The 26,199-nt window shown below is 40.3% G+C and overlaps 3 protein-coding genes across 6 annotated transcripts; 1 reads left to right on the top strand and 2 right to left on the bottom strand.

Annotated features, from left to right (window-relative positions):
* Positions 1-1,938: 1,938 nt before the first annotated feature.
* knl1 (kinetochore scaffold 1) lies at positions 1,939-14,971 on the bottom strand. Its single transcript, XM_053445763.1, has 34 exons — positions 14,792-14,971; positions 14,003-14,037; positions 13,820-13,859; positions 13,678-13,737; positions 13,485-13,567; positions 13,352-13,407; positions 13,241-13,262; positions 13,110-13,153; positions 12,961-13,010; positions 12,189-12,843; positions 11,995-12,047; positions 10,631-11,834; positions 10,448-10,500; positions 9,252-9,879; positions 9,069-9,121; positions 7,879-8,500; positions 7,555-7,607; positions 5,934-7,367; positions 5,575-5,707; positions 5,418-5,476; positions 5,229-5,327; positions 5,026-5,141; positions 4,782-4,872; positions 4,483-4,599; positions 4,308-4,395; positions 4,051-4,113; positions 3,926-3,965; positions 3,726-3,830; positions 3,500-3,600; positions 3,151-3,216; positions 2,848-2,957; positions 2,627-2,748; positions 2,367-2,492; positions 1,939-2,290 (listed from the first exon to the last, which is right to left on the bottom strand). Exons 2-34 carry the CDS (start codon positions 14,029-14,031, stop codon positions 2,194-2,196), a joined length of 6,672 nt encoding a protein of 2,223 aa, XP_053301738.1. The 5' UTR covers positions 14,032-14,037; positions 14,792-14,971; the 3' UTR covers positions 1,939-2,193.
* Positions 14,972-15,198: 227 nt separating this feature from the next.
* Positions 15,199-17,625, top strand: knstrn (kinetochore localized astrin (SPAG5) binding protein). Its single transcript, XM_053445654.1, has 9 exons — positions 15,199-15,300; positions 15,608-15,636; positions 15,733-15,844; positions 16,344-16,373; positions 16,459-16,558; positions 16,644-16,758; positions 16,848-16,909; positions 17,202-17,276; positions 17,391-17,625. Exons 2-9 carry the CDS (start codon positions 15,615-15,617, stop codon positions 17,517-17,519), a joined length of 645 nt encoding a protein of 214 aa, XP_053301629.1. The 5' UTR covers positions 15,199-15,300; positions 15,608-15,614; the 3' UTR covers positions 17,520-17,625.
* On the bottom strand, positions 15,881-26,083 carry LOC128460447 (adhesion G-protein coupled receptor G2). 4 transcript variants are annotated; one of them, XM_053445651.1, is made up of 19 exons: positions 25,897-26,068; positions 25,701-25,800; positions 25,287-25,463; positions 25,058-25,096; positions 24,185-24,328; positions 24,033-24,053; positions 23,533-23,577; positions 23,157-23,237; positions 22,760-22,907; positions 22,476-22,629; positions 21,903-22,037; positions 21,692-21,802; positions 21,566-21,602; positions 21,196-21,296; positions 20,857-20,978; positions 19,683-19,951; positions 19,489-19,582; positions 19,123-19,406; positions 15,881-18,132 (listed from the first exon to the last, which is right to left on the bottom strand). In XM_053445651.1, exons 2-19 carry the CDS (start codon positions 25,762-25,764, stop codon positions 17,978-17,980), a joined length of 2,181 nt encoding a protein of 726 aa, XP_053301626.1. In that variant the 5' UTR covers positions 25,765-25,800; positions 25,897-26,068; the 3' UTR covers positions 15,881-17,977. The 4 variants fall into 4 exon arrangements, with proteins under 4 accessions (XP_053301626.1, XP_053301625.1, XP_053301628.1 ...); XM_053445650.1 differs by having other exon boundaries at positions 25,701-25,803; positions 25,897-26,059; XM_053445653.1 differs by lacking the exon at positions 25,287-25,463 and having other exon boundaries at positions 25,897-26,083.
* Between the last annotated feature and the right edge of the window lie 116 nt (positions 26,084-26,199).

Raw genomic sequence — 26,199 nt, 5'->3', positions numbered from 1 at the left:
ATCCATCCATCCATCCGACCGTCCATCCATCCATCCATCCATCCATCCATCCATCCATCCATCCATCCATCCATCTATCCATCTATCTATCTATCTATCTCTCTATCTATGCATCCATCCATCCATCCATCCATCCATCTAGTCCACTTTTTTCATCAGAAATCCGATGTTTTGCTGAGAACCTTCTTACGTTCATGTTCCCCAGAGGATGATCCCTTCTCTCTCCATCTCTCCACTTGAAGTTGACGTTCATGCTCGCGAGTGAAAAACTCTTATGAACTATTTGGGTGTTCCCCCCCCAGGATGTGGGTCCTACAAACATGTCGTCTAATTAATCCATTTTCTGCTAAATGCTCTCACGAGTTAAACCCCTTATTTTCTATTGAGAGTGAAATTACCCTGAAATTACAGTGATGAGGGAAACTGCTGCGATTATCATCACAACAGATAATTCAGGAGCCTGTGGTCCCGGGTGCAGACATGAATATGACTCGTGACGGGCGTTCACCACGTTCACTCAACAGAAAATCATGTTGAATGTGGGAGGAACTTGTTGAAAAAGGTGTTTAAATAATTAAATAAATAAATAAAGCCCTGGAATTATGTTTTACTTAACCAGTGTCATAATTAGATAATTACGTATTACAGATATAACAATGGCACCAACAGGCAAAGACTCGTCTACATACCAAACCTTTCACAATTTAGAAAAACCACCATCACCTTAAAGTAGAGGAGGAAGAAATCTGATCCCTGTGTGTACTGTTGTATTATGAGCTGATGAATGAGTCGGGTGAAAAGTCCCCAAGCGGATCGATTAGAATGAAATTGAGTTGACCCCCGGCTGAGGTCAGGCACAACCAAATGTGGGCCCGGTCAAACTCAACCCCGGCCTGGACACCCGGCGTGTCCCCGGCGTGGTGAGACAGCAGCCGCTGCTCCGGGGGGGGGGAGGGACGGACGGAGAGAAGGAGGGAGGGACTCGTCTCCCCTGATGGCTCACTCGAGGGTGACGGTTTGGAAAGTCCACTTTGACCTTTGACGTCAGGGCTGCGGGGGGGGGGATAGTCATGCCCCCCCCGCCCTCCTCCTAATACACATCCTCTCAGAGGCTGTTTGACCTTTCCAACGACCCCTGCACACTGTCCAGGGATGTCTTGGCTGTTGCGGTTCTGAGTTGGACGCAGCAGGATCCTGCAAATGTTTGGATTTTTCGGACTTTTGTGAAGAAACATAATCCTGATGTTTGAATCTGAGGAGTTTCCTCTGCAGCTACAGTGTCAGGCTGAGGAATGAACTGAGCTCATACTTGAACAGACTGAAGGATCACAAGGGCGTCTGTGTTGAGAGAAATCTACAAATCATTGTTAAAAACCATTCAAATTACATGATGATTCACCTAAAACATGTGTATCTGATTATATATTTAAGCAATAAAATAAAGCGTAAATGTTGATTACTGTTTAGAAACACGTGAAAACTTTATTCTATGTGACTACTATGATTATTTAATGGATCCCAACTTGAATGGTTGGAATGGTTCTTCTTTGTTTACTTAATAAACTTATTTTAAGTATTCAGAGCCTCTAAAATCCTTCAAATTAACATTCACTCAACTCATATCCACACAACAGCTACTTCTCTTTTTAAAAGCTGAACATTGAGTTTCCACTGAGATGAGAAGGTGGGCGTTGGATTGAATTGTGTATTTTCTGAGACAATAGCACCACCTTAAGTCTCAAATCAGAACAGCAAGAGAGGAAATTAAATTTTAAATTTGCAAGAAATGCTTTAAACAAGGAAAGGAAACATTGAATACAATTTTATGTTCTATTATAATAAATAACAAACTTTACTTATTATTATTCACAACATCAATGTTTTTGCTGCAGTTATTTGTGCAATACACCCCCCCTACAAAAAAAAACATGGGACAGGAAAAATTAACATTTTTAATGAAAATCTTGAAAAGAGATTAAACAGATTAACAGTGACAACAAAACAACATGAAAAGTATTTACATATGTATACGACAGAACAGAGATGGAACAACACGTGACAGATATACAACCTTTTGTCTTTCTGACCAACTGTAATGACTTGTTGTTGTAAAACAGTGAAATGATAAACAGACGTGTTTCCTTCAGGATGACAGAACGTACAGAGGAAAACAACCACAGTCAACCACCGGTCTCAACACAGAAGGTGATTATGAATCTTCTTGATGATCTTCGTTAGGAGGTTCTTGGACGGAATGAACGACGCCACCACCTCTTCGATCTGTTGCCTCCTACAAAGCATCAAATATCAGTTAGTTCACCTCCAGGTTAACAGAGTACGAGTCACAGTATCGGAGTCGTACTTACCCAGTGCCTCCGATCACGTTGTTGAAGCTCTCGACTTGGACGACACAGAGCTGCTCGATCAAACCGACGGAGAAAACCACCTTGAACTTGGAAAGTGTCTTGAGGCTGCTGAAGACGATGTGAACCCTAGAAGAGCAAAACAGAACATTAAGCACCAATCATAAAAGGCTCAAGGAAAAACATATCCTACATAAATGAGTTATTCTAAATAATATGATGATGATAGATAATGGAAGCAGAACAGGTCCTAAGTGTCTCACCGAGTGTCCTCACAGCTGATGTCCAGAATATCCAGTTGTAGACCCCCCCACATCTTCAGCAGACGCAGCTCTTCTCCCAGGAGACGACAGCGACTCACCACCAGGCCGACGTCATGGAGCAGCTGTGGAAATCCAACACAAAGGTTCAGTCTAACTTGACTGTTGTTTCCTCGATGGGAAAAACCACTGGTTCTTATTTATCTTTGTCTGTTGGTACGAACCGTTGGCACGTGTCTGCTCGTTGGATACTTCTCCACCCAGGACGCTTCTCTGTCCACGTAGTGAGAGAGCAGCTGGTGGACGAGGCGGGCGTGGCACCGGGACTTCTCGTCTAGTGGGAAAACAAAATACACAAAACTGTAAATGAGAGAGTCTAAGGAAATGAAATGTGCCATCGCTAATTTGCTATTAAAAATAATTACTTGATTAAAAGCAGTCAGGTAGATGTTCTCTCACATAAACAAACATTTGGAACACAGGTGAACACGAGGAAAGTCTTCTCCTGACTTTGTTTTCTTTCTCACCGTTAAGTTGAAGTTTGAAGTTGATGTGAGATATTTTCCTCTCGGTCTGATGATCAGCATCGGTTCCTTCAAAATCAAGACAAAAACAAACATTAGTAATTGATTATTTGTTATAAAGGAAAAAAAATTCACACCATATCTACAAAGTAAATTCTAAAGAGTTTAGATGGTTAACAATAGTTTTAATGGCAAATCGGGTGCTGACCATTTATTAAGATGTGGATGTAATTAAAATGTTCAGTTTAAGCGAAATCAATTAGTATATTTTTTTCCCTAGAGTTTCTCTACCATTTAAAACAATTAAGAACTTATTCATTTTTCTAATGCAGACCATAATAATAATAAATACCTTCTGATTTTTCATACACCAGCTGCAGATGCATGGTCTCATGGAGAAATGTGTAGATGGAGCAGTTCTCCTGCTTCTCTCCAAGCTTCCACTCGTTTACCCTGAAACAAATGATTGTAGAAAAAAGTATAAACATGAACTTTATTTAAAATAAAGAAAATAAAGACAGAAATTAGCTAAATGACTCATAATTGACTGCATTTTAAGAAACCCTGATGAAACCTACAGATGCATGGCGCTGATGTGGCTCTCCAGGTTCCTCGTGTCAGTTTGCAGCCTGTTGAGTTTACTTGAATTCTGCTTCTTCTGCAACTCCAGTTCAGCCATTTGTCTGCAGCAGGTAGAGACAAAAAGAATAAGAAACAGATCTACATTCAGATCAAACGTTCAAGAAAGATATTCAATAGTCAATAATTCTCAGCTCACCGGTCATTATCGGCCAAAGCTTCAGAGACGTTCTTCATCTCTGAACAAAGAAACACAACATTAGTAAATGGCCGATGTAAGATTGCAAAAAACAAAACAAAAGAGAGATCAGACGAGTCCTTTACCTTCCTGACGTGATCTCAGACCTGGTTTCCCTCCGAAGCCTTTTTCTTCAACTGCAGCGAGTTCTACAGGAAATAAACAAGTCAGGAGTTCAGCTGCTGTTTCACCTTCTTCTCTACCTCCGTCCTGTAGCAACACCTTCACTTGTTCTTTGGGTTGTTATACTGCTGTTGTTGGTCTGAATGGTTTAGTCCATTTATATAACAACCACACAGATAAGGAAGCATCCTAAAGTGAACGGCCACAGGAACCAACATACCTGCTTCCATTTCACAAATACAGTCGTCCAGACTCTTTATCATTTCATCTGCTTGTTCGATGGTTCCTCTCAACTTCTGCTGCTCCTCCTGAAAACATTGAAAATCACATTGACCATCCACAGTAAAAACAATCTCCAATGTTGTCGCTCACTATGTCCGTGTGAAGAATCTCACCTGATCTGCCTGCACGAGATTTGAGTAGAGGAGCTCCTTCATTTCATGCCCCAGAACTTTGCTCGTCTTTCGGAAGAAGCTGTTTTTCTCTTTCAGTTTTAAACCAAAAGATTTGAGCTGTGGATTCAAACAGTGACGGTTAGAACCAAATCATTTTACTACATCAACACAGAGCGAAACGTGAAAAGCTTTTTAAAAAGAAAATACAATGACATGGCAAATGGTTCTTAATGGGGGAATCAGGAAAAGTAATATTGCATTATTTTCATATTTAAAAAAACTGAATTATCAAATAAAACCTCTTTCTCTGAAGAATTTCTCATCTCGTCCCACAAAGCTTGATTCATCGTCTTCAGAGGTTTGTCCAGGTCCTGCAATCGAACCTTCAGCCTGTGGACAAAAGAAAACAGTCCTCGTTTAGAGCCTCATTCTTAATATTTGAGTTTCCAAGTGAAGGAAGTTGAGACAGCAACAAGAAAAGTACCCCATGTATAGATTTAATCTCAGTCATGAAAGTATTTCAACAGTCAGACGAGTACGTACCCCTCCACCTTCTCTGTGAGGCTGAGGACGTCTGTCTCATACACCGTCTGCTTAGGACGACAGATGTGTTTCTCTCTCAGTACGTCTATTTCTGTGCGTTCTGTGTCGGACAGAATCTGCAAAAACAAAACACAAAGTTAGATCACTGCAGTTATCTTTTAATGTAAGATTTTTTTTAAATAATGAATTAAAGATGAACCCACTCTGCCAGGAAGGACACTTTGCCGAGAGTTGTGGATGACAAAGTCTATGTTGAAGAGTTTCAAGAACTCCAACACTGTAATGGTGCCGTCGGCCAATTTCTGTAATTAAAACATTAAAAAAAGTTCAATTACCGACATCAAGCAAAGAGTTTTAACTGATATTTGTTAATAAATAAACTGGGAATGTACCTTTTGTGCATCACTTGTGTAATCTTCAAGCTGAGACTCGTACATACTATGTTTAAAAGCTGGAAAAAACAAAATTCAAACAAAGAAGGATTATTATATAAAAGAAAAAAGATTATGTCAGAATTAAAGCTCCTCATCCCAACTGAGTGAAACTTACTTGACTCAAATGTGGCTTCACAGCGGCCGCTGGCTGTGTGGCTGCTGCTGCTGGAGCAGTCGGTGGTGTGTGTCGTCATGGTTGGAGCCGATGTGAGGTTTCCATCATACTCCACAAAATGAGACTGGGATTCCTGAGATAAACAAACAAGAAACCAGGCTTTTATTGTGAAATTAAATGAATCAGGTCAAAAAGGGAGAATAAACGTGATGGGTATGACAGAGGGCGAATTGTGCTTTACTATTTATTTGTAAAAGGAATTTGAGACTATTTGAGAATGATGATAAGTGTGTTTGAGGTAAAAAAAAAACACTCCAGCTATATTTGAGAATTGACAGTAATATTCCAATGTGACTCACCATATCATTGATGTCCTCGGCCTCCTCGGTGGAGGCTTTCATCCTCTTCTCATCCTCCATATTGTTCTCATCATTTGGCAAAGGTCTCTTCTTCCCTTGGACCGCACTGATGAAGTCCTCCTCAAACACGTCTTCCTCTAGAAGCTCGATCTCTGCCTCCTGCTGATGACTGGTAATTTTTTCAGGGATTTCCTCGGGACTTTTCGGTTTCAGCGTATCCGACACATCCTCCGAGCTGTCGAGCTGTTCGTCGAATATGTCGCTCACATCGTGGTCAATGCTACTCAGTTGATTGGTGACGTTAACAGTCATGTTCTTCGTGTGCTCTCCTGCCCAATTCAGCACCTTCGGATCACTGGGTTTGCTTAATTGAGGGAGTTTGGCTTTGAACCCTCCCATCGACAGTCTCGACATTAGGTGTTTGGTCTTCAAGTTGAACGGAGTGGCAGCAGCTGGGGATTCTGCTCCTCGGGTAAGATACTGATTTTGTGTTTTTTCTTCTTTGCTCTCCAAACTCATGTCGAGTTCAGGCTCCGCTGCAGGCAGGGGTTTGTTTTCGTCTAAGCCGTCGTCAAAATGAGGCAAAGTTTCCGTGCAGCTTTCCACGAGGAAAGCGCCGGGAGCCGTGTTTATCATGTGACTCAATCTCTTGACCTTTGAATGGATATCGGCTAAACTAATCCGTCTAGACTTCCGCGAACCGAACAAATCCAAGTCTTGGTCAACAGCACTGGGGGAACTCCCATCGTCCATCTTTTGTGATGAAGTGGTTTCATTTCGTGGTTTGGGTTCTTTTCTGGTCACGATTTTGAATGAGTCAGCAGATTCTGTCAGGTTTGAGATTTCTACAGCTTTATCGCTCTGTTGTGACTTTGCCTCCGTTTGCTTTGAAAGCTCACACTTGAGGTCTGAGTCCTGTGATGAAGTTAAACATTGAGGGAGTTCATCTGTGCAGCTTTTTCCAAAAATGCGTCCGGTTTGAGCTTCAGTCATTTCCATGCTCTGGTCAATTTCTGTGAAGTCCGTCAAGGTTTTGTTTTGTGACTTCTCCAGGGCGTCATTTGTAGTATCCACACCAGGATTCTGTATTTGAAGATGGTCACTTGCATCGGCAGCCTCTGGAGGGCGCTGTCCAGCAGGAGTCACTACCTTCACAGGATTAACCCACGGGCAACTCATCCTAGAGAGGGAGTTTTGAAATCCTGGATCCAGACTGCGTGTGGACAAAGACCTGCCTCTCTTGTTCCCAATGAGATGTAAATCCGTGTCTCTGTGGGATTCTGTGATGTTTGTTTCCTGGTGTGGAAGAACTGAGTGTGACGCTGTTCTGGTGACAACATCTACATCGAGGCAGTCGGTCCCATTTGTATCTGCATCATCTGGAGACGACCTCACAGATTCCCCTCTACAGTCGTCCTCAGCATCAAACTTGACCTGAGGGAGTAAGACATGAAATACAATATGTTTATGGAGTTCTGGGCAAACACCATGATTCTATTTTTATAAAAACATTTACTACATCAGCAGAACTATAGAACTGTCTCACCCGACCAACTTACCACAAACTACATTAATTTAAAAAATAAAATACAGAGGAAATTAAGAAAATGTTTAAGCTCACCTGAGATCTTTGCATCGTTGTCTTGAAAGAGGTCCTCGAAGATTTGTCTACACCTAAATGTGAAAATGAAAATTATACATTATTAAAGTGATTCGAGAAACAACATTGAAAAATTTACTTCTACCAGAAACGATTCTTGATTATATCTAGGCGTTTTGGTCATTGATATTTTTTCTTTTTCTTTTAATCAATCGTCTTGCTTATTGTGCAGTACTGGGTTTTGAAATGTATGATATAAATTAGGTTTATTATTATTATGGTCCCAAAAGTGTGATTTATTAACAGTTAAATGAGTCAAAACAATGTTTAAGATCTGTTGTTTACCTGTACGACCAGATGAGCCTAGTGCTCCACTGCTCTTCCGTCCTGAAGTCATCTCGGCTTTCTTCAGATAACCACTTTGGGGGAAGAGGTCTTGTGGTGGGAAAGGACCCTGAAGAGGATCGTCTGTGTGTGTAAGTCCTACAATCCGGCCTGTTTGAGCCTCAGTCATATCCATATCCATGCTAACATCGTCTTCGGGGCAGATTGTGCCTCCAGCTGATGAGTCTCTCACGTTAGAGAAAGGTGCAGCTGTCAATGTGTTTCTTTCAAACACAGGATCAACTCTGGTGAGGAAACTATTTGGATCCAAACCGTGTGCTGATGAAGATCTGTCTCTCAAGGGACCACGTTTCTCAATCTCTGGCTCCTTCTCGGAAAGAAGAATTGAATCCGATCCTAAATTATTGGCAATATTCACCGTGAGGCACTGGGTCATGTCCATACCTGCGTCTTTTACATTGAATCTTATCGTTTTATCTTTGGAAGACAAAGAGCCTGAATGTTTGTGACTGAAGTCAGTGCCGATGTGGACAGTGTGACTTCGGGTCACATCCATACAGGCGTCATCTGCAGAAAACCTCACCGTCTTCTCTCTGTGGTCGTCTTCAGGGTCCAACTCATCCTGGGTATGAAGAAGAAAAGAATAATCAGTGGAAGTGGATAGTGAATAAATAAATAAAAACCATTCAATCACTGGGATTCTGCAGCATTCACCAAATGTATTTTTCTAGATTTGATTCAATATATTTTGTAAAAATATAGTTAAATTCAAATAAAGCTATAAGAGTCCAATAACTCAGTATAAACAGGTGACAGGGACTCAATATCAGTGACGTTTACATCAATGGTTAGTAAAACCCAATTCTCCAGTTTGGGGTTCTGCGTTCTGAGTTGAGAGCTTCACTGAACTCTGAATAAACAGGTGAACCAGCTCTTTGTGCAGAAGAAGCTTCACACGATTTTTCCACAGGTCTTTACTTCCTGTTCCTCAACAACTGCAGATCACTTTTGTATTTTCAGAAAGAAGGCTGCATCTGGCATTACCACAGGCCAAACAAACAGTCCAATGAAAACAGGCAGTGCAATAGTTTAACTGTATATGAAATACAGTTTGCAGAATGAACTGTACAACTTACTTGCTATAAATAAACACACATGCATTAAAAACCTGAAGCGAATATTAGGCCCACCTGAGGTTTTTGTTCCTTTGTCTTTAAAGATGACTTCCATGAGGTTCCCATACCTAACGTGGAAATAAATAAAAAGCAAATTAGCAAACACAATCAAAGCTATAATTTCCACATTCAGTAATAAATTGAACTATGGCACAAATACAGGTTTTGTGTCATAAAACCTGCAGGGTGGTTGTTTACCTGTACGACCAGATGAGCCCAGTGCTCCACTGCTCTTCCGTCCTGAAGTCATCTCGGCTTTCTTCAGATAACCACTTTGGGGGAAGAAGTCTTGTGGTGGGAAAGGACCCTGAAGAGGATCGTCTGTGTGTGTAAGTCCTACAATCCGGCCTGTTTGAGCCTCAGTCATATCCATATCCATGCTAACATCGTCTTCGGGGCAGATTGTGCCTCCAGCTGATGAGTCTCTCACGTAAGAGAAAGGTGCAGCTGTCAATGTCTTTCTTTCAAACACAGGATCAACGCTGGTGAGGAAACTATTTGACTCTGGATCCAAACCGTGTGCTGATGAAGATCTGTCTCTCAAGGGACCACGTTTCTCACTCTCTGGTTTCTTCTCGGAAAGAAGAATTGAATCTGATCCTAAATTATTGGCAATATTCACCGTGAGGCACTGGGTCATGTCCATACCTGCGTCTTTTACATTGAATCTTATCGTTTTATCTTTGGAAGACAAAGAGCCTGAATGTTTGTGACTGAAGTCAGTGCCGATGTGGACAGTGTGACTTCGGGTCACATCCATACAGGCGTCATCTGCAGAAAACCTCACCGTCTTCTCTCTGTGGTCGTCTTCAGGGTCCAACTCATCCTGGGTGTGAAGAAGAAAAGAATAATCAGTGAAAGTGGATAGTGAATAAATAAATGAAAACACTTCAATCACTGGGATTCTGCAGCATTCAACAAATGAATTTTTCTAGATTTGATTCAATATATTTTGTAAAAATATAGTTCAATTCAAATAAAGCTATAAGAGTCTGAAAACTTAGTATAAACAGGTGACAGGGACTCAGTGTCAGTGACGTTTACATCAATGGTTAGTAAAACCCAATTCTCCAGTTTGGGGTTCTGCGTTCTGAGTTGAGAGCTTCACTGAACTCTGAATAAACAGGTGAACCAGCTCTTTGTGCAGAACCAGCTTCACACCATTTTTCAGCAGGTCTTTACTTCCTGTTCCTCAATTACTGCAGATCACTTTTGCATTTTCAGAAAGAAAGCTGCATCTAGCATTACCACAGGCCAAACAAACAGTCCAATGAAAACAGGCAGTGCAATAGTTCAACTATATATGAAATACAGTTTGCAGAATGAACTGTACAGCTTACTTGCTGTAAATAAACACACATGCATTAAAAACCTGAAGCGAATATTAGGTCCACCTGAGGTTTTTGTTCCTTTGTCTTTAAAGATGACTTCCATGAGGTTCCCATACCTAACGTGGAAATAAATAAAAAGCAAATTAGCAAACGCAATCAAAGCTATAATTTCCACATTCAGAAATAAACTGAACTATGGGACAAATACAGGTTTTGTGTCATAAAACCTGCAGGGTGGTTGTTTACCTGTACGACCAGATGAGCCCAGTGCTCCACTGCTCTTCCGTCCTGAAGTCATGTCAGCTTTCTTCAGATAACCACTTTGGGGGAAGAGGTCTTGTGGTGGGAAAGGACCCTGAAGAGGATCGTCTGTGTGTGTAAGTCCTACAATCCGGCCTGTTTGAGCCTCAGTCATATCCATATCCATGCTAACATCGTCTTCTGGGCAGATTGTGCCTCCAGCTGATGAGTCTCTCACGTAAGAGAAAGGTGCAGCTGTCAATGTCTTTCTTTCAAACACAGGATCAACACTGGTGAGGAAACTATTTGGATCCAAACCGTGTGCTGATGAAGGTCTGTCTCTCAAGGGACCACGTTTCTCAATCTCTGGTTTCTTCTCGGAAAGAAGAATTGAATCCGATCCTAAATTATTGGCAATATTCACCGTGAGGCACTGGGTCATGTCCATACCTGCGTCTTTTACATTGAATCTTATCGTTTTATCTTTGGAAGACAAAGAGCCTGAATGTTTGTGGCTGAAGTCAGTGCCGATGTGGACAGTGTGACTTCGTGTCACATCCATACAGGCGTCATCTGCAGAAAACCTCACCGTCTTCTCTCTGTGGTCGTCTTCAGGGACAAACTCATCCTGGGTGTGAAGACCAGCATGTTTCAGTGACCCCAGTGCTTCACTGTTCTTCTGTCCTGACGTCTTCTCTGCTTTCTTCAGATTTTCCCCGTGTGGATAGATGTCTTGTGATGGGAACAGAAACTGAAACGGATCGTTTGAACCAGAGACTTCTAAAATGCGGCCTGTTTGATTTTCAGTCATCTCCATGGTCATGTCATTATCCGGACAGATCTCACCCCCCATGGAGGATTCTCTGCAGCTCCGGCTTGGATTCAGAGACCAATTTTCTTTGCTTGCATCAGGCATTGGTGTTTTTAACTCATACAAGGGTCTGTCCATGTTGATGGTTTTTTGAGAGGATGCTGCAGTCAAGGGTGACACTCTCTCAATCCCAGTATTAACACTGGGGACAGTTGTCTTCGACAGACCTGTGAGGAAGTTCTTAAACCCTGATTCCAAACCATCTGCGGACACTGGCTGAGGAGCTAATGGACCACGGGAAATGTTAACGGTGTGACTTTGAGTCATGTCCATGAACTCATCACCTGCAGTGAACCTTATCGTTTTATCTGTGTTTTCATCTCTGGCATTAAGGTTGACCTAAAGAAGAAAAATCCCTGTTATCACATACTCACTAAAAAGTTGCTTTCAAGTGTAAACTGGCATAAAAAAAATATAAAATTCAAACTGATGCATGATAACTGCAACTCATATTAATAAATTACACAAGCTGATGGTCACTGGGTTCAGTTGAACTCACCTTCCTTCTTGGCTGAGACGCATTTCGACCAGCGTTCTTTGAGGAGGCCATAACTAAATTTGGAAATAAAAATATAACAATCTTAGAGATGCAATGTTAAGACATGAACATTTTAATAATGACAGATATGGCAAGACTGCTGCTTTAAGACAAATGAAATGAGTCAGTTGTTAAATTCATAGAAACGTTAATACCTTTAGGTTCGGACTTGATCATCGTCACTTTCGCTGTTTGGGATTCTCCTTCGTCGGAGAGGGCGTACATGTCTTGTGTGGGAAAGAGACACTGAAATGGATTATCGTCCACTGCGACTGACAGTACGCGTCCCGTTTGAACCTCAGTCAGGTTCATGCTGACATCAACGTCTGGGCCGAGTCCACAAGACGATTCCTCTGCCTTCCTGGGTTTATTGAGTGACTCCATCACGGCTGAAATGGACGCTGGGAGCAGGTTCTCTTTGTCCACATTAGCCTTTCGTGTTTTCACTTGAGCGACGGAGATGTTTGTGTCAACAGTGGCTAAAGAGGAGGGACCACCAGGTTTGGAGAGACTTGCCAGGAAGTTTTCAAATCCGTGATCCAAACTTGACACTGATGAGGGTATGTCTCTCTTCTCCACACTTAAATCCTTCTTTCTGGCAGGGAGAAGTGACACATCCATGGAAGCATCATCTGCAGTGAACATCCACTTTTTCTCTTCACCGGCGGGTAAAGCATCGCAGACTGCGAGGGAGGTATCTGCATAACTGGACACGTTCATCGTCTGACTGTGGGTCATGTCCATGAAGGCATCGTCTGTGGAAAACATCACAGTTTTCTCCCCAAAGCCTTCCACTGTGTCGAGGCTGACCTGGGGACAGTAATAACATTTTTGTCATGAACCATTTATTTAATATTCAATCTGTTCCGCACAGCTTGTAAAGCATTGTAAAATCAAAACAACATTGGAAAGTGTCTTCTAGCTCACCTTATCCTGTTGAGAGGCATGTAGAGGAGCATTCAGGAGGGTTTCCAGAGCTAAAAAGGGAGGTTTTAATTTAGTAACAGACATTCTAAAATTGCAACAAAAACAGAAGCATTAGTTAATAGTTGTCTTAAGTACAAAAGAAACATTACCTCTGGTCTGTGGAATCCCATCTTCAGCAACAACCACCTGGACCCTTGTGTGATAAAATACATATTAGTCAAAAATTTTAAATTATCAACTAAAATACAGCTTAGTGGGTAAAGCATGAAAGTCATCTTACCTATTTTGTGCGGTCGCCCCTGCTGCAGAGAAACACAGGACAAATATTACAAAGATGTTTAAATTAAAAAATATTGTTGCACTGAAAAACAAAAACAAAAACATTACATACCTGCTGTCATTAATTCTTGCAAAGGACTTCGAGCAGGGGAGGGATTTTTCACATCCCTGTAAAGATAAAGTATTGATTAGGAATATAAGAGTATTTGTATATGAATATTTTAAAGAATCAAGTGGTGTCTTACTTTGAAAACAGGAGAACATCGTTGGCAGCAGCAAAACTGACTCTTCTTGAAATCCTCTTTTCCACCGGCTTGGCACTTTCAACCTTAATCAATGTAAAAAAAAAAACGTCAAATATTAAATACCCTTAAAGATATTTAAAAAGCATATATCATGGTTATTAGGTGGAAATCTCCAATCAAACGATCCATTTACCACATTTTCTTGTTGTTCCGGATCCGGGAATCTGGCTGATTTCCGTGGTCCCTTTAAAATCTTTAAAAAAAAGGGTTGAGATTTATTTAAAAACAAATGATAAGTACACACATCCATCTACGCTGTGATTTGTTGCACTCACTGAGGAAAGGCGCCGCTTGGAGAATCCACTGCCTTCCCTGCTACACAAAACAATGAAACCCAGTAAGCTCAAGTGTTCATATTTTCGAGGGGATTATTATTATAATATGCAAAGTGAATCCATCCCTATGATACAAGACGTCTCAATCCTGCCTGGCCACAGCTGTTGTTTCTCAATACTTACTCTTTCTTTGCAAAGTCCTGGGGCTCCATCTTCCACTGTGAACATATGACAATAAGGTTTGAACCCATGATGGAAGAGACGTTAATAGAGTATCAGGGACGTTTAGATTGTCATCCATCGCAGAGCACCATCGTGACAGTGAAAACTCAATCCTACAGCCATTACAACCTCAACATCACGCCACCAGGACACAAGTACAGGTCGATATGTGTAAGGCTCTGTTGTTTAGGGCTTGTGTTTGTCAATAAACTAACAGACCGTCAGTGTCAAATTCATACTTCATACAGACACAAGGACAAGAACATCAATCTGGGAATGTATCAAGAGGAGATTATGATTCAAGAAGCCTGGACTAACCCACTGACCAAATCACAGACGAGATCTAGTGCTGTTTCGTTTTTATTGTTTTGAAATACACTTTGAGGAATAAACACCTTTGCCCCCCCCCAGTGTCTGTCACTCGATCTGATAATGAGCTAATTGTTTCCTCTATGACACCAGTGAAACATGGGGGCGGTATCATAACACTTGTTTTAACTTTTAAAAACACACATACGCACAACGACAAAAGCGAACGACACAAGGATGAATAACAGTCAACAGACGCCATGTTGTGTTCCAGCAGAACCTCTTCAACACGCCGTGCATATTAATAACTTCGTAATAAAGTCCAGTTTCGTATCAAGCGCAAAACTAAAACATTCATTTTTTTTTAAATTTTCAGTTGACGCTAACGTTCGACCTAGCTTAGCACTCACAACACAAACGGATACCGACTGCGGCTCTTACCTCGCGGGAGCTCCGAGCTAGTTCCTCCGGCTTCCCCACGGCTGTTGATGTTGTTGTTATTATTGTTGTTGTTGTGACTCGTTTACTAAGCCCAAACACTTTACATGTTTCTAGTGTTCGGCTAACCTGCGAACCGAAGCTAACGTCAACGAGCGACGGGGCTAACGTCTGCAGGTTTGAATTTAGCCGCCTCCGCGCATGCGCAGTACGCAGCGTCCCAGCCCAGTGACGTTGACCACATCTTCTTCTTCTTCTTCTTCTAACTTATTTGGTTTTACTGCAGGAAATTGATTAAAAACAAATAGTTTACAACGTTTAAACAACGAGTTGACAAAAACAAACAAACAGGGGTATAACTTTATTTTGTGCAGTACTTGTGCGTGTGCTGGAAATGACGCAGAAAAGGGGCCGGAAGTGACCGCAGTGGGCGGGACGTTTTTAAAAATTTGCTGCCGCTCATGTTTTTTGGTTGTTGACAAACTTTTACATATTCAGCGTCAAATCTGAAGGTAAGCGTAGTTTATCAGCGTTATTCACCAGCCGGAAACGCGTCACTTATACTTGGGCCAACGCAACTACAGCTAGTTTTCCTTCTTAGTGTCGTATTTGAGCATTTTGCACCAAACTCCATTCAAAAAGCTGCCTGTTTGTATGATCCGCGTATGTCAGGTTTGACAACTCGTGGTTAAGCTGTTGAATCTTATTATACATGTGAGACGCATATATTTGAAAATGGTTGAGACGGATACGTTGTAGTTAAACAGCTGATTCGGTTAAACCAAACTTTAACTTAACTTTAATTATTTGTCATCACAGGTCAACAATGTCTACAAAGATCCCCAGAGGTGAGCAGAGTCGTTTAGAGGCCACTGAGTCAATGTGTGTGTGTGTGTTTTTAATTTGGTAAAAGTCAAACAGAGATGATTGTGTGTTTTTTCCAGGTTTGCAGGTTCCTGCAGAAACGAAGAGAACAGGTCGTAGGTTAGAATCCAAAGACGCAGCTGGCCCGAAGTCTGATGGTGTCTTCAAGCCTCAGAAAGAAAACACCCAGCGGTAAGAAATATATAATGATTGCACTCAAAAGTATGATTTGTTTTTATAAGTGTTTATTTTTCTAAATTTTACAGAACTTCACACAACCCACCGCAAACGAGTGGCAAATACAACTGAAGTATTAAAAGTAAATTTAAATCATATATAGAGAGAGATTATCAATACATATATTTACAGTTCACAGATTGGTTCATGGGGATGATCGATTGTCTCCACTTCTTGAGACATTTCCTTCCCCCCAGCAGGCAGTGAACACATCATGAGACAGCAGATATAATCCATTTAACTTTTACCAACATGTTTTTAGAAAGAAAATTCAAATGCCAAATGGATTTTGTGGGGAAATAATGGCAGCGAGTTCAAAAACCATCATCAGTACATCACCAGAATCACATCTTCACAACTTCCCATCTTCTGCAGTCTGTCTGGAATCATGATGTATCTGTACGTTTTCCTCACAGCTGTTAAATCACATTATTTCCCCTTTTTTGTCTTTCAGGAAAAACGTTGTTCCTAAAGTTCACAAAGGGTAAGTCAAAGACTATATTTCATATCCGGAACCATGAGGTGAACTTCATTTTACTTTTAACTGAATATGTTGCGTCCTTCCATAGAGTCTCCACTCGTTATGGGCAAGAGGCCGAGCTCAAGGAGCAAAATCAACATTTGATGACCGTTAATGAGGAGCTGCAGAAAAACCTCACAGAGACACAGGTAACAAAATAAAGTACTTATATTAATCCTTAGAAAATTCTATATGAAAGTATGTCACTTTGTTTACATCCTTGTTAAATTGCAGCAAAGAGTCTCTGAGCTGGAGCTGCAGTTCAGCGACATGGAAAAGGAAAATACAGAGGTACAGAAAAACCTGAAGAACTGCCATGTTATCCTTGTCGCAGCAAACATTGACCCAGGTAAATATGTGTACTTTACAATTTCAAAAAGTGATCTTGCCCAGCTCGACTGGTTGTCTGATAGAAAGTGACATAAATATATTGTCTAGTTTCAGGAGGAAGCGTTGGAGAAGCTGCACAACAAAATGAAGATCAACGGAAAGAAGCAATGGTAGATCAAGTTTTTTTTTACCTGCAGGGTTTTATATATATTTCATTTTTCATCATTAAAGTACATTTTAATCAAACTCCCACAAATAACTACAACCTGAGACACAGAGGAAATTCTAACAATGCACACAAACCTCATAATCCTACATAAGTCCTGACAAAGAAAGACTTTGCCTATTTAGTCAATATGTAATTTGTATATGTAAGATAAATCTATATTTGCATTTCACACATGCAAAGGCTTTCAGTGGTTATAAATAAAATCAACTCATCTTTCCTCGTCTCTTTTTCAGAGTGTCTCCGCAGACCTGCTGAGCGAATTAAAGACTTTCGGAGACGCTGCGTCTCAGCAACGTTCTCGGCTCGAGGTGAGACAAAGTCCCTCCAGCCTTTCTGTCTCGACCAATTAGTTGGAGGGGATGATGTTAGTGATGTGTGCGGTGTATTTTTGAAATGTCTCATCTTGTACATGCATCTTGCAGGAAATCCAAGCAACGATGACAGACCTCGCTAAAGCACGAGAACACATGCTGCAGGAGAGGGAGAACTTCTCGCTGGAGGCTGCTGAGATGGAAAACGCTCTCCTGGAAGCAGAGGCTCTCTTACTGTGATATTATATGTCCACTTGAATTGAGTTTGTATGAGAAACCTCATGTGTTTATTAATGTTTAATTTGTGTTTTAATGTAACTGTTAAAATAAAGAAAGGATTTCCTCACGTTCCTCTTCATATCTCCGTCAGAACGTATGATTTCCCACTTGGTATTCGTATGGTTAAAGCAGGAAATATATAAATAAATAAAATTCATCGGTTTAAAGCTTTTAATGATATTTTTAAGGGTCTGAGAGTTCTTGATTAAATTACATGAAACAATCCTTCCTATTTCTAATCCAAACCTTATTGTGATCGTGAGATAATAATAAAAAATACACTATTAAAGCTATATACTAATGTCAGGAAATACCCCTGTTTTACATCCGTACACTCTCCAGTTCATTCTCTGCACCACCTAGACGTCTGTTCTGGGAGCTGAAGACTTCCTCACACCTCAGTCGTCCTCTAAAGGTTTTTACTTCCCTGCCACGTTGATGTAGGGGTTGTCGAGTCCGAGCAGGTCAGGTCCGATGGTGGTGGTTCGACTGGCGCTGGTTGAGTTGTCGCTCTCGCTGGTTTTCGGCGCCCTGCTGCTCCTGCTTTTGTAGTAGTAGATGAAAAGGAAGAAACCTACAAGGCAAACACATGTGGTCAATTAACTGCAATTTGGAGTGGTGTTCAATTCTAAAGAACTTTATTCGTCCCCGGAGTATGGAAGCCCATTTCCACCACTGTGATGAAGAAAAAGAAAATTGGTATCTCATAATTATGACTTAGCATCTCATTATTATGAGATGAACCGAGACGTCGTGTGAAGCTGGGAACATATGTATGAGATACTTAGTCATAATAATGAGATACTATCTCATAATAATGAGATGCTAAGTCATAAGTATAAGATTCTATCTCATAATTATGACATGCTAAGTCATAACTATAAGATACTATCTCATAATTATGAGATACTAAGTCATAATAATGAGATGCTAAGTCATAATTATGAGATGCTAAGTCATAAGTATAAGATTCTATCTCATAATTATGACATGCTAAGTCATAACTATAAGATACTATCATAATTATGAGATACTAAGTCATAATAATGAGATGCTAATTCATAATTATGAGATACTATTTCATAATAATGAGATGCTTAGTCATAACTATAAGATACTATCTCATAATTATGAGATACTAAGTCATAATTATGATATACTATTTCACAATAATGAGATGCTTAGTCATAACTATAAGATACTATCTCATAATTATGAGATGCTAAGTCATAATTATGAGATACCAATTTTTTTTTTCTTTCATCACAGTGGCGGAAATGGGCTTCCATACGGGAGTGCAATTCAAAATGTGTTATTAAATGTCTGCATTTGATTCTTCTGAAACCACATGTATTCATTTGGGGTCATTTTTCTGGTCACCTAAAATATGTAGATCTATAATTTATTCCTTCTTTTAGCTCTTTTCTGATCTCTGTTTACTTCTGAGGGGGAAAATCTGGCTTGAACGCCAGATTATGAGTATAAAACAGGTCTGAATTAATAAATCATATGAGATAAATTGACAGATTATTAGTTCTACGAGATCCGAACTGATCACAGATACCTTGAAAAGAATTGAGAACGGTGAAAATGTAGTAGGAGGGAATCTGGAGGTCACCGTAGGCGAAGAAGGCAAAACCCCACGTGACACCCATCATGCAACACAGGCCCATGACGGTCATCAGGCTTATCTCGGTTTTGTTAACCGGCTTGTCGTCCTTTTTGGTTTTCTTGTTAATACAGAGCCATGACAGCATGACGGTGAAGGTGGTGAAGGTGAGGATGAAGACGATGGCATAGTAGCCGATGTTGACAATGTAGTGGACGTTCCCGTCATTGATCCAGCACCTTGGAACAGAAGCTCGAGTCAGTAAAGAGAAGGAAACATGTGATCCACAGGCGGCAGGATGGTTTCACTCGCTAGACTCACATCGTCACATTTTCTGAAGGGTCGACAGCTTGTATGACTTGTTCACCATATTTGCCCAAGACCAGCAAGACCACCACGATCACACTGGGTGTAACTGGAAAAGGAGGAGAGGAAAATAAACAAGGTCATGACTGAACCGCAACAGTCTGCCTTGGGAACTATATAAATCCAAGATATTATTAATATGAACTCACGCCAGCTGGCGAGGCAGACTTTGAGCATGTAACGATTGATCACAATGTTGCCCTTGGTGTACAGCTGAATGCAGAGGTGGAGGGCCTGCACGGCAAACCAGGTGAAGGTGGCCAACATGGAGTAATGCATGAGCGCCGCCACGACCTTACAACCCACAGCGTTCTTCATACCGGCCACAGAGCTGTTGATCAGGAACAGGAGGTCGAGCAGGCACAGGGCTAACACCAGGTTGATCAGGATCTTGGTGGAGTCGGTGGCCTTGGTCCTCCTGTGGGACGAGATGAACCGAGACATCGTGTGACGCTGGGATTTCTTAAGAGTTCACAACCTTTCGTTTGGCAAATAGAAACACATGTGGTGAGTTTTGGCCAAGAGCAAGAAAGAGGGGGTCAGAAACAACAAGTTGAAAGTGATTAACTCATGTTTATGTTTAATTAATAAAAGCACCAAATATTTTTTGCCTCCAGTTATTGACTCTACGTTGAACAACCTCAAGAGTAAATCCAGGGCATCTTGATCGCCCCCTGCTGACAGGCCGTAGTATGGGTAATAAGGCCTGCCCCCTCCATGTTAGTGGATGGGACATGGTCCAAACTAAAACCTAAGAACACATTCATCTCAACTGTTCATGATACTGATAAATTTGTTATTTGATGCTGTAAAACCTGGCGTGAAACATCATGATTGACAGCTGACTGGCGATTGAGTTACTCAAATGATGCTGGCTCTATTCAAAACTGGACCCATATAAGGATTATTTATTTAAATATGACATAATCCTAAGTAAAATATTCCTGTGACACTTTTCCTTTGAAACAATGAAGCCTCTCAACAGTCTCATTTCCCTGCTGTGGCTATTTTGACACAAGCTACCACATTGATGTAAATAAAGAGTCGTCACTGCTGTTATTTACTTATTTACATCAACGTCACCACATTAACATCAGTGGAACAAGTTGTTGTTTTCTGATTTACATCTATATACAATTATGTGTTGTTACCGAGGCTCAACTCTGCTCAACTCTTTTTACTCTGACTTCAAATTCAGATGGACAAGAATCAAGGTCTATTTTCATGGAAGCACTTTGAAATGATTAATGATAAATCTGTTGTGAAGCACGTTGCAGGAACCAAAATGTCAATAAAAGTTCCGGACAGTTCCATTATTGTTACCTTATAAGAAAGTGCATGAAGAGGACGATGCAGAGGAAGAACATGGACAAGCCGCAGCCGACTTTGGTGATGATGGTGAGGTTTTTCAGATCAGTACTAGAGATGGTTTGATTCGGTGGAGCCTGCACAGGTTCAAAACAGGGAAAAACGGTTTTGAGACATTTTTGGGATTGATAGTCACGATGGATTTTAAGGATTTAATTTATAATGGAGGAGAATACTGAGCTGATAAAGTGCAAAATGAAAAGATGGCCGTGCAGAAGATCAGCCATCACACCAGGAAAGGAAATCAAAGGGGGGAAGTTTGGTATTAAATATTAAAAAAGAAGTTAAACAAACCAACAAGATGGCGAAAAACGTCAAATGTGTACACTGGCATGTGATGTCGGTTCCATTCTGATGCGTTTCACATCCGTCAGTGGTCCAGTTTGGTAGATTGCCTGCATGTGAACAGTGCAGAGCAGAAACTGGAGGCTTCATCAACGTATTTGAACGAAGATAAAAGACTTTAGCATTAACCTCGGATTAGATGAAAAGCCTTTGCGGCCCAGTTTCATGCTGCATTTCATGTTTTTCGTTAATCATGATAAATAATTCAACTTTATTTCTACAGTTATCTAAGAAAGGTTATAAAATACTACATTTTTTAATGCCGGGGATGAGGACATATCCAAAATGTCATCATTGCACATTTCTACGCGTGTCTTACCGTCACCGTTCCATGATTGACAAGATGGAATTCCTTCCTGTAAACAAATCAACAGAGCTGCACTGTTAACGTGCTCTGGAATGGTAAAGACGTACATTTAACCATGCACTTTCATTTTTAACTTACGTAGATCATGTTGAGAAAATTGATGCCTATGGGGTCTGTGAGGTTGTCGATCACGGTTCCCATTTCCACGCCTAAAACCTCATCACCTAAAACAGTGCTGTTCTTCTCATCCTGAGGAAAAACGGGATCATTACAAACTCTTACTGTAATCGTATATAAAAGCTGCGTCCATCGTTGAGGGGGGAAACTTTTTTTAAAATGTTGTTCTTACCTGAGCCATATTAGTGAATCTGATAATCGCTATGAAGGGGTCACTGAGGTTCGAGCTGCGAGCTTTATCCATCGCTTCTATTGACACCGAGACCGATCTCGAGAAGCTCTGCAGAACAGAGCTGTCACTGATGATCTGCAGGAAAGAGCAGCGGAGATTTCAGGGGGAGGTGAGAGCTTTCTTCTGAAGCAGCAGTTTTTCTGTTCCGTGCAACTTCTCTGGCAATAGACAGGTTTTGGTCTGAGGTCATATCGATAGCTACCTTTTTTGTTTGCAGATGTGAAAACTTTAAATTGACAGAATATCTATCTAAAAAAAAAAAAAAAGTGAATTCTGAATTTCCCACGGGATTAATAAAGTATCCATCTATCTATCTAGAATAAACAGCGTAGAAAATATAAATAATATATAAATATCGAACATAATATAGAATAAGAAATTTTGAGTTGAAAGTTATATATTTGTTTTCGTGTCCAGGCTGTTTCTCTTGTGCATCCAGTCTTTGTGCAAAACTACATCAAGTCACTTTTATTTTGATGACATTTCATGTGTATGAAGGTGAAATGCACTTACACTCAAGTGGTCATTTGGAGAACTATAACCAAAGGAGACTTCTTCAGTCTCTGTGATTTTCTTGATGATGCCCTGGACTCCCTCTCCTCCAGACAAGGCTGCTGAAGTTTCGTTCATGGTGAAGGCTATGTTGGTCATAACTTTCATGGTTTCACTGTTGACGGAAGAACAAATATTCATGTTTCATATCAGTCATCGTGGAACTCTTTAGTCTGTACAGCTCCTGGGTGGTGAAAAATTACATTTCCCTTAATAACTCTTCATTTGATAAATTCATGTGTTACCTAGCTGCTGCTGGGTCAATTTTTCCGTTTTCAGTCAGAGGTTTTTCTTCCACTTTCTTTTCTTTTTTAGGCTTTTCTTTGGAGGGTTGACAGTCGTAACATTTGCCGGTTGTTGCTGTTAAGTTGATGATGTACCTGATGTTGATCCCTGGAAGAAGGAAAATCTGGTTATTCAAAGTGTCAACTCTGATTGAGCATGTGATCAATAAGCCCTGTGCACATTTGCAGACAGTTGCTCCTCTAACAAAGTAAATTTTTATGTGACACAAAAAATTCCGTTACTCACTCACTCACTTTAAGAATAAGAATAAGAATGATATAAAGAACAAGAATCATTATTCTTATTCTTATTATCATTGTTGTTATTATTATTATTGTTTATATTCAGGGGACTCACCGATCTTATCGCACAGGTCTCCCTCCTTATCAGGGTTTTTACATAGCTTTTTGGCGCAGACACGTCTAACCCAGCAAGAACCTTTTAATAGAAACATATTTAAACATCTACGCACAATCATGAAGAAATACAACACACAGAAAAAAAACCTGAACTAATAAAGTTACACTGTTGGGACATGACACTTCACAGACCCCTGAGAGGATTTAATTTAGTCTTTGAAATCAATGATTCAAGTTTCTTAACAAATATTGAATTACTTCATCAAAAGACACTTGATTTATTCCAAACTTTAAATCCACTGCAAATAAAAACATTCACTATATTGTCTTTACAGTTTTTCCATCACTGTTAGAGCAAGGCTGTATGAGCTTACCTTCGACAGTGGGGGGGTTGAAGTCATCTTCTGCATTTACACAATCTGGATTATAAAAAAAAAAAAAAAATATATATATATATATATCAGCTTTTATGTTCGTTCACATCAGGAGCCCGCAACAGATCTAAATCTGTAGATAGAGAATTGAGTGAGGGGGGGCTATTGGGAGAAATTGAATTTAGAATAGTCCTAATGATGTTTCACCCAAATTGTACCAATTGTTGTTTTCTTTACCTTAAAATGAGCCCTTTATATTTAAATAGTGTATATTTACATCAGGAGCGGGTCCACTCTACAGAGGCCGCCATGTTTTTTTTACAGTAGCCCAGACTGGACAAACTAAACACCTTTTGAGGTTTTATGATGACTGGAGGCTGCCACTGGTTCTCTTTCATGTTTGGACTGGGAGGGTGAGGTGAGTCCCAAATTTCTAATTCGGCCTCATTGTCGTTACAGTTTTTCCATCCTGGCCTGGACTGTTGGTGATATGAACTTACCTGTTGCAAGGGGGTTGGAGGCTGGATTATGAAAAAAAAATAAACAGAAAAATATATCATCAGCTTTTACGTCTCATCCCATTACGAGCCCACACACATCTAAATTTGTGAATCATGAAAATTGAATGTCAACAGCAGTTTTGTTCCATCACCTGTGAAGTCGCAGAGTGTTGAGCAGCAGTTCTTCCCCCCCACGACATACACCGTATCAATGTTTTTAATGTACCACTTCGACAGACGCAGCAGATGAGATGAATCTTTTCCCCCCATTTGAGGGAAAAACTCTTTCAAGATTTCTGGTAATTTAAATAAAAAAATACAGATTAATATGGCTGAAAGTTACGCTTTAATTTTCAAATTCACAGGCTGTCTCTAACCAGGCCTGACCCCTATTATTATAAAAATACATCTGGTAAACAATAGGTGGTAACATTTACATATGTAATAAACACACAGATGAACACATAATTCATAAATGATATTGTCTCTCACTTCTAATAACCAACTTAAATCAAAAATAATTTATAGAACCTCCTCAGAAGAAAAACAAATACTTCAAAGAATTAACAGCTCATCGCGATAAACACACGGGCCAGACAAACCAAAACAAAACGATTATACTCATCAACATGACAAATAAATCAATAAAACACTAAACAAAATCAATAAATGAATAAATGAAGATCCCCTCTGAGAAGGAAGCTATCAGGTATGATAAGGGTCTCTCTCTCTCTCTCTCTCTCTCTCTCTGACTCTAGAGCTTCGGGATCCAGATCCAACATGGCGATCACACAACTGTTCCTGGTCTCTCTCTCTCTCTCTCTCTCTCTCTCTCCCTCTCTCTCTCTCTCTCTCTCTCTCTCTCTCTCTCTCTCTCTTCCCACCCCTCTTCTCCACTCACCTCTCCTCTCTTCCCCATTTCTCCCCCCTAATAATACTGTGAGTCCCCCACCTGACTAAGTGCCTTGAAATGATGTGTGCTGTGACGCAAATAAAAAAAATTGAATTGAAAAGTCTTTACTCACCCTCCACAGTATCCTTTTGCTTTATAAATACGATGCAAGCTGTGAAGTAGAGTAAGTAAAGTAAAGTTTTTATTATTATTATTACTAAACAAGAGTATAACCAGAAAAATACTGCTCCATATAATCAATCTAACATCTCTTACATACTTCTATGCAATACTTTACAGCTGTTACAGCAAAGCAGAATTTAATATCTTAAGGAGTCACAATATCTTTACAAAATTCTCACCCTTTTTTTCTTGTTCAGACCTTTGACCTTTGTTCGTTCCATTACAATGTACTCTGCTATGATTTATGGGGTTTGATGCACTGATGAAAAGGTTGAAGGTGTCTTGGAAAAAAATAATTTTCTCATGGTTCTTCAAACATTTTTCCAGTTTTTTGTCAACCCCTGTTTTTTTTCCAGCTAAAACAACAGAATCAAAACAGAAACATTTACATTTCTCAACATTACAGGTTTACACATTTATTTAACTAGAGCCTGGGTGATAAAAATCGATCCATTACAGCCTTTTACAGACATATATACATTTCTTATCGTACATATAACTTATTCCACAGAATGAACATTAACGATAAGGATCATAGTTGTGCCGAGGACTTTCAATTTAGATTCTCAAAAGTGAAAATTGATTCTACTTACGAGCAACAAAATTCCACAGAAGGCCTGAGAGCAAAACCCACGTTATCCAGCACTTTGGCGTCATGTTCTTCTGAAGGCATCAAGAGGTGTGGTCCATTCACTGCTATACAATAAAATGGATAACAAATATTCCTTCACTGTGTATTTTCTATCAGGTCTCATCAGACCAAAATGCACTAAGTATTCCAGCTCTTACCTCCTCTCTGCTTGAAGTCACCTCCAACCTCTGAACATGAGCAGCAGCACCACGTCAGTTTGCTGACTTTGCGTTGCCGAGCGGATTTCTTTCAGCCGCCCGCTGCAAAACATTTGTCTTGCAAATTACCTTTTTTCCTGGTAGAGTCGTGTGAAGGATTAATGCTGATGCCACTGTCCTATGCAAAATTAGTGAAATAACATAGCGCTTGGATTCACATGCACGGGAGGTGCAACAGTACACAAGGAACATGCGTGTATAGGTAAATAGCACAAACGTGAAATACAAAGTGATAAATATGTT

Source organism: Pleuronectes platessa, chromosome 17 (assembly GCF_947347685.1).
Source record: "Pleuronectes platessa chromosome 17, fPlePla1.1, whole genome shotgun sequence".
NCBI lineage: Eukaryota > Metazoa > Chordata > Actinopteri > Pleuronectiformes > Pleuronectidae > Pleuronectes > Pleuronectes platessa.
The sequence above is the reverse complement of the archived record's forward strand: the minus strand, read 5'-3'. Positions and strand labels throughout refer to the sequence as shown.